The 8,238-nt window shown below is 39.0% G+C and overlaps 1 protein-coding gene across 1 annotated transcript in view; it reads left to right on the top strand.

Annotated features, from left to right (window-relative positions):
* Positions 1 to 4,737: 4,737 nt before the first annotated feature.
* The window catches only part of FGF12 (fibroblast growth factor 12), a 599,118-nt gene continuing 595,617 nt past the window's right edge, over positions 4,738 to 8,238 (top strand). Inside the window, exons 1-2 of the mRNA XM_011961231.1 lie at positions 4,738 to 4,853; positions 5,010 to 5,152. Of these exons, the coding sequence (XP_011816621.1) occupies positions 5,140 to 5,152 (13 nt within the window). The 5' untranslated portion in view covers positions 4,738 to 4,853; positions 5,010 to 5,139. The remainder of the gene's footprint in view (positions 4,854 to 5,009; positions 5,153 to 8,238) is intronic.

Raw genomic sequence — 8,238 nt, forward strand, 5'->3', positions numbered from 1 at the left:
AATCCTTAGCTTAGATGGATCCAAAGCCCTATATATAATAGTGAGTACAATCTATTGAGTGACCAGTATTTTAGACACTTTTATAAGTATTATGGTCAGTCCTTACAACAGCTCTGCCTACAAGAAGATATTACTTACTTTTCCAGATTAAAAAAATGGGAACCAAATGGATTAATTACCCAAGATGGTACAGTAAGTAATAATAAGCAAACTGTATTTGAGCCCACGTCTGTCTGGTTCCAGAATCTATTTTTTTCACTATGCTCTACTGTCTCTCTATTCAAATGTATGATAGAAAACTTAGGTGAGATGAAGATATGATGATGATCTCTCCCATGTACTCTGGAGTTTTATAGCTCTGGTCCCAGACCCATACTAAGCATTTCTCTGCCTCCCTCCACTCTCCTCTTTTACACTGGAGATTCACATCTGGTAGAGAAACCTGGAAAATGATAATAACTTCTTACGTCTGGAAGGACTTTTGCACTCTCACATGGTCCCTGCCCCGCACTCATACCCCAACGCTGTGAAGCTCAGACTTCAAGAGCTAGCTCTGTATGTGTCTCCTCCGGGAAACTTTCTTAAAACCCTCAGGCTGACTGACTGCCAACTCTTCTGCACCTCCTACTCCACCTGTGACAACCTGTCTTATACATTACTATACCTTTTAAAATCGTTTATGTTTCTATCATCTTCAATAGACTTTATGCTTCTGTGGGGCAAAGATCATGTTTTATTCATACTTTAACCTCTCTGTGCTCCAGGTTGCTTATCTTTAAAATAGAGATAATAATAGTACTAATCTCATAACATTTTATTTTATTTCTTAAATCGACAAATAATAATTGTACATATTCATGGGGTAAACAGTGACTTTTAATACATATAATGTAAGTGATCAGATCAGGGTAATTATTATATTCATCATCTCAAATATTGATCATTTCTTTGTGTTGGGAAACTTCAATATCCTCCTTCTGCTAATTTTAAACTATGTAAAATATAATTATTAACTATAACCATATTACAGGGGTATAGAACACTAGAACTTATTTCTTCCCACCTAGCTGTAATATAGTATCCTTTTACAAATCTCTCCCTCCTTCCCCCTACCCTTCCCAGCTCCTCCTAGCCTTTGTTTTACTTTTTACTTCTATGAAAGCAACTTTTTCTTTTATCTTACACATATGAGTGAGAACATGTGGTGTTTAACTTTCTGTTTCTTAGGTTTATTTTTTTTATTTTTTTTTTTGAGACGGAGTCTCGCTCTGTCACCCAGGCTGGAGTTCAGTGGCCCGTTCTCAGCTCACTGCAAGCTCCGCCTCCCGGGTTCCCGCCATTCTCCTGCCTCAGCCTCCCGAGTAGCTGGGACTACAGGTGCCCGCCACCTCGCCCGGCTAGTTTTTTGTATTTTTTAGTAGAGACGGGGTTTCACCATGTTAGCCAGGATGGTCTCGATCTCCTGACCTCGTGATCCGCCCGTCTCGGCCTCCCAAAGTGCTGGGATTACAGGCTTGAGCCACCGCGCCCGGCCTCTTAGGTTTATTTCATCAAACATAATGTCCTTCCATTTCATCTATGTTGCTGCAAATGACAGGATTCCATTCTTTTTTATGGCTGAATAATATTTTATTGTGTATATGTACCCCATTTTCTTTATGCATTCATTTGTTGTTGGACACCTAAGTTGATTCCATATTTTGACTATTGTAATAGTGCTGCAATAAACATGTGGGTGCAGATGTCTCTTTGATATACTGATTCCCTTTCTTTTGGATAAATTCCCAGTGGTGGGATTGCTGGATCATATGGTAGTTCTAGTTTTTTTTTTTTTTTAGAAAACTCCATACTGCTCTCCATAGTGATTGTACTAGTTTACATTCCCACCAACAGTGCATAAGAATTCTCTTCTGTCTGCTTCCTCACTAGCATGTGCTTTATTTTCTTTGTCTTTTGATAATAGCCATCCTAACTGGGGTGAAATGATATCTCTTTGTGATTTTAATAGGCATTTCTCTGCTGATTAGTGTTGTTGAAGTTTTTTTTCATATATTTTTTTGGCCACTTGCATGTTCATATAGCTTTATAAAGATAATAGTCATTAAAATATTTAGAATCCTTATAGTGCCTGGCACATAGTAAGCTCTGAGCAATGTTAGGTCAATATTATCATCATTTTGTTATCATGGTGAGTGTAGTTAATGTCACATAGTAAAGTACACAAAAACATGTGTGCTAAATGTTACTAATTCATGAAACATTTTTATTGTTATCTATGTTCAGGACACTCTGTAGACTACACTGAAGAAAGAAAAAGGAGGCCATTTAAAAAATAAGAGTGGGAAAAAGGAAAAAGATATATACATAAATTATTCTGATACAGAATAGAAAATAGTGATGGAAAAGTAAATCACCAGTTTTGGAACCATTCGTGAGCGGATCATCAGTGTTCTTGGTAGAGAATATTTTCAGACTGAGAATATCAGGGAAGACTAGAAAGGAGATGGAGTTTTTGTTGGATCTAGAGGAAAATATAAGATTTGAATTTGTAGACATGTGTGGTAGGTAGTAGTTTGAAGAGGTCAAGATCTTACAGCAATGATTATGTAAGCAAAGGTAAGAAAAATCTTGACAGAGGAGCTATTATGATCAAGAAGGTAGTTTTCTTAGTCAGGGTTTATGCATTGTACTCCAGATGCGCTGACCCCTGCAATTTCCCCACATGTGGGAAACTAGACTGCATAATTTGTGGTGGTGGGGGTCTGTGATCCCACTTTCTCCTGGTTTACAAAAAAGGAAAATATTGAGGTTTGTTTAGGATAATATGTCTAGGAGTTAAGCTTGGAGAAGAATGGAAAGATCTTGAATGTCAGACCACAAATTTTGCATTAAATTTGATTTGCTTTCTATTTAATAGAGCATCTGGGTTCTTAAAATTATGAATAAAAATAATGATAAATTATGAACTAGAAGGTTCTCCCTGTTCTTATTCACTGTAGATAATGGGAAGGCAGTTATATGTAAAAGCATTCTGGATTAGATGGCTTGCCTCTGCCTTTGAGGTATGACGCTTAGGTTCTGAACCCAGATCTGGTTCACCATGTGACTCTTATCACGTGCCACTCCTCCCCTGCCTTTAGCTTCTCCATCTGTATAAGAATAAATATGAAGAGTACACAGAGATGCATTCTAAAGATATCTCCTATTCTAAAACCTTTGAGGAGGAATGAGCATGTAATGGGGTGCAGTATTAAGAGCAGAAATTATTTATCTCAATGAAATAGGCTGTTGTTCTTAAGGAGGAACACTACTCCTACCCTTAGCCTACTTCCTAAGCCTATTCAACACTGAAGAAAAATCCTGAGTTTTGTGATTCTTCCAAACATGTACTTTGGCGTACAATTGGAGAACCTAAAAATTAGTAGGCCCTAGGTTGTGGCCTCTGCAATCCGATACTCTTGAATGCTGAATGGATCCAGGTGTTGCTGACCCACGCAGTTCATTAGTGGGAGTCCTCCACTAATAATGTCCATGTGTGGCTGAACCATCCATGGTTAATATTTGTAATCATGGCCCTAAGGCATTGGAAAAATCAGGATGCCCTCTGAATCACCAGAAAAAGATTAAATTAGAGATAACTCCAGGTTTCTTGTTGGGAGTACATTTTATTATATTTCAATGTTTTGAAAATTGCGACTAGAAGCCTACTGTGGAAGGATCTTTTGTGAACTAGAGTATGTGACGAATCTGCACATCTCCTTCCTTAACCATTCCAGATAACAGTGTTTTCTGGACTTCTGGAGAATAAGATTATTATTCTCAAGGAGAGATGATCACCTCAGGAAAATTTGGACTATTGAAAAAATAAATAAAAGTAGTAAATCCAACAGAGTTTTTCCTATTAAACATTTTGCATATAAACTAAATACAATGTGGGCTTTAGAAATATTTTGTTATGAAGGTAGTACTTCAAGAGATTTTTGGTTTTGCATCTTCCTCTAGAGCTCTGTACAAGAAAAATATTCTATCCCTGCAACTTCACAAAAATGATTAGGTATTGCATTTGGAAGTACTTATTATCAATAAGGCGCCTCCCCACCTTTGGGGACTTCTTGCAGGTTGTTGGAAAAAAGCTAAAAAGAGCACCTCAAAATATCCTCAGTGGCTTTGTTTGAAGAACTTTAGAAGCCTTGGAGCCTGCTCATGGAACAGTTTTGAGGTGGAGGCAGGCAGGAAAACACTGAGTTTGAGTAACAAAGAAGCGAGAGAATATTAACCTTTGACAGTTCCATAAGTACTCTCACCCCACTCTCGAAAAACAAAACAAAACACATACAGGAATATAGCAAGCAATGTGAAGTCAGTGGGGAGAGGAGAGGGAAGCAGACGGCTGGAAAGTTACTGCAGCAAGTAGACAAAGAAACCCAAATTGTGAACATTAAAAACCATTCGTAAATCTCTCCTCTCTGCCTTCTGAATAAAACCATACCCTGCCTGGAGACACTAGCCTCCTCTAAGACTTCAGTAATTCGTCCTGATGCACGCAGTACCAGTCCAATCCATTTTCTAGTTTGCAGAGGAAAATCCGGTCCGGCGTTTATTTTTAGCAGCGCTTCCCTGTGACCGAATGCTACAGCTCCTCAGCTGGGATAACTGAGGACCGTATTGGGGAGCGAGGCGAAGGGGGCGGGGGAGCGGGAGGCGGTGAAAAGGGGAGGGGGGACGCCCTGCGCATGCGTGCCAGCGCCCATGCAAATCTGCTGTACATCCAGAGAGCAAAGTGGGATGATCTGTCACTACACCTGCAGCACCACGCTCGGAGGACAGCTCCTGCCTGCAGCTTCCAGACCCAGGTAAAAAAAAAAAAAAATCTAGGCGGGCACCGTGCATGCATTTCAATATCAGATGCGCGTCGCAACGTATCCCCTGTAGAGGCAATCTGCTGCTGCTCCTAAGTGTCCTTTGGTGGCTGATTGCAGCTTCAAGGTTTAAGAAATCCCATCTTTCAGGAAGCCTGAGGGGAAGGAAGGAAGTACTGGCGAAATCATCAGATTGGCTTCCCAGATTTGGGAATCTGAAGCGGGCCCACATCTTCCGGCCAACTTCCATTGAACTTCCCAGCACTCGAAAGGGACCGAGATGGAGAGCAAAGGTATGTGGTTGTCCCTATCGGGGGACTTCCCGCTGCATGTGCGTGTGGCCAAGGCAATCCTCGGCGAGGGGACTGCAGTGCTTGGGGAGCGAGCATCATACTAGGTCGATAGAGGAGGAGATGCTATGTCCGTTGCAGCACTGGGGAAGTGTGGCAGGAAGGCGACTTCTTTTTAACTCCCACAGCTTGGAAGACAGTGTTTAATACTCCATCAGTTGCGTAGTGAAGTGTGATGAGTTTTTTGGGGGGAGGTGGGGGGAGTCCCCCCAAAATGGAGGAGGAGGAGGTATGTGTTGGTAAAGCATTATCTTTTCTTTATAATGGATGGACTCAGATAAATCTATTTCATTTGCTTTAGAATTGCTGACAGGCACGTTTGTATCCGATATCCAATAATGCATTGCTAAAAAAAAAAAATGTTTGAATCTCACCACCCCCACCTCATGAAGATGGTATTTCTGGGTGTGTATGACCACATCCTACTGCATTTTGAATATATATCAGCAGAGAAATTGGGTCTATTTGGAACAGCATGCGTTAGAACTGACCTCTAAGAAGAACAGTGTATGGGAGTACTGCTTGGTTTCCAAGCATAATGCATTTACTAGTTCTGGACATGTATATTTTAATGTTCTCCTCATAAGCAAATCTGCATAATGTATATATACCAACTGATAAATGAACTGTAAAAATCAACTTCTGAATGGCATATTGAACACACATAAACACAACGTGTGTTCTAATCACAAGATTAGATATCTTTTGGATTTAACCCCATCTATGCAGGTCTATTTCTCCTTTTCCTTAAAACGCCCACCAGGTTGTGAGAGCCTTGAGTGATATGGTGGTCACATATCCAGGAGGCATACTGGATGTATTTAATTCTGGTGAAATCAGAAGAAATGATGTCAACTTTTATGAAACTATATTCATTACCCAGAACTCGGGAAGCTATATTTGAAACAAGATTTTATTTTTAAACCCGGAATGTCAGTCACTGTGGTAATGTACTCAGGATCAGAGAATGGTGGTGAGTTATCTATTTCTGGGCTGATTAATGAAACTGGAGTGTTGAATGATAGCAGTTCTATGTTCAATAAAGTATTTTAAGTATTTAATTGGCAGATTTAAAGTACTTGAACCTAGACAAGCATTTATAATATAAAAAGAGCTGAATCAACATGGATTAAGACTAGCCGGCAATTTTCAGTTCCGGCAAATTATTCTTATGATACATTGATGGGCATCTCCATGTCTGACAATGATGTACACATATGAGAGAATCCATGTCTATAAATATACTTGAGGCATATATTATTAACTCTATTATAAACTCCATTTTAAAATAAAAAGCCAGTCCTTAACACGTAAAGGTTCGTAATATTCTAGTTGACTAAGTATTTCTGGGACATAAGGTTAACAACAGAAAAAGAGTATCATTTTACTATGAAACAGTTTTTCTTGCTTCGATGACACCTGGTATTTGTTCACTAAATTTACTTATTTGACAAGGGTTCTTGGTAACAGTTTTGCCTCCAATGTATATACTAATTCCTGGTCAATCATAAAAAGAGGCAGTATCTCTCGGCAGTAATCTTTTATTTTCCTTCGTTGCCCATAAAACATGCTACGTGTCACTCAGCATTCCAGGTGGTTTAATGGTCAGATTGCTAACAGAGTTCTAGCTATTCTTTCAGTCTTTTGAGTTCAGAAAGGAGAAAGAATCTCAGAAATATATCCAAAAAGAATCAGTTCAGAAGTTCTATGTCAATCCAGACAGCAGTGATATAGTGAATCACAGCACTGATCCAAAGACAATGAAGACTTTTGCCATAGGCCAACACTGTGGTCATTTTGCCGAGGTCCCATAATTGCCTCTGAAAAAAAAATATGATGAAAGTCTTTATGCATGTTAGTTCCTGGACTTTCTTAATGAAGCTGTATTACCTGCTTGGCAATCAGATTAAGAATGGCTAATTACTTATACCTTGGCCTGACTTTCTAAGTTGATGCAAATGACACAGTTAACAATGGTAGCTAACTTGAAATTTTTATTCCAGTCAAAAAGAGTGTATTAAGAGGAATGTGTATTGGTGCAATACTCTAATTGGTGCATCTTTCACATTTTATGCTGCCATATACAAAGTTCTTCCCCCAACAGATTCAAATCTAATTCTAGGAAGACATTCCCTAATGTATGTATATATAATACTTTTCTATTAGAAACTCTTTAAAGATAGAGTCATACTGTATGATTCAGTTGAGGATTCCAGAGTTCTCTATCCCATACCCCGATCTAATGGCCCGTTTAGTCTTGAATCCCATTGCCTACACTTGACAACCTTCACATTACCTCTAGCATTTGAAAACCTTTCTAAGAGCATTTGTCCAGAGTCCAGAAAGTTGAACTTCAGCTATTTACAAATAAGATCAATTTATTTTTGCTTCCTTATTTACAACTTTGCATCACTCCCTGTCATACACCATAAAGAAGAGAGGAAAATAAATCAATTGACCTGAGGTTCAATTCATGATCTAATTTCAGTGATTTTTGTGCACCATGTACTTAACATTGTCTCAAAGCTTTGGGTTGGTACACAGTCTGAGCAGCTCTGGTGGAATTTGTGCCTTGCATATCTTAAGGGCTTGAGATTCTTAAAAGAGTTAAAATGTTTACTGTTTAGACAAGTGGTGCACAAAGTTTGCTGTACACTAGAATCACCTGACATACTTTCTAAACATACTCATCCTGGGACGGCGCCCCATACCAATGAAATTAGAATATTGGGGTGGAAGAAAAAAGCATATATATTTCCGTTAGAGGTCCCTAGGTCAGCAGTGTTTGAAAACCACTGATTTAGACTCTTGATAGCCAAAATGTGCTTTGCAGACAAATTTTTCAGAACTGCAGAATCTCCATATTTACTCCAGGTCTATTGAGTCAGAATTAGAATTTTGACAAAATACCTAGGTAATTTGTATGCACATTAATGTTTGAGAAGCATGATTTAGAGTGAGGAAAGAGGCTTTTTTCCTTCTTCCTTCCTTCCTTCCTTCCTTCCTTCCTTCCTTCCTTCCTTCCTTCC

This window comes from Colobus angolensis, unplaced genomic scaffold, assembly GCF_000951035.1.
Source record: "Colobus angolensis palliatus isolate OR3802 unplaced genomic scaffold, Cang.pa_1.0 Scaffold54, whole genome shotgun sequence".
NCBI lineage: Eukaryota > Metazoa > Chordata > Mammalia > Primates > Cercopithecidae > Colobus > Colobus angolensis.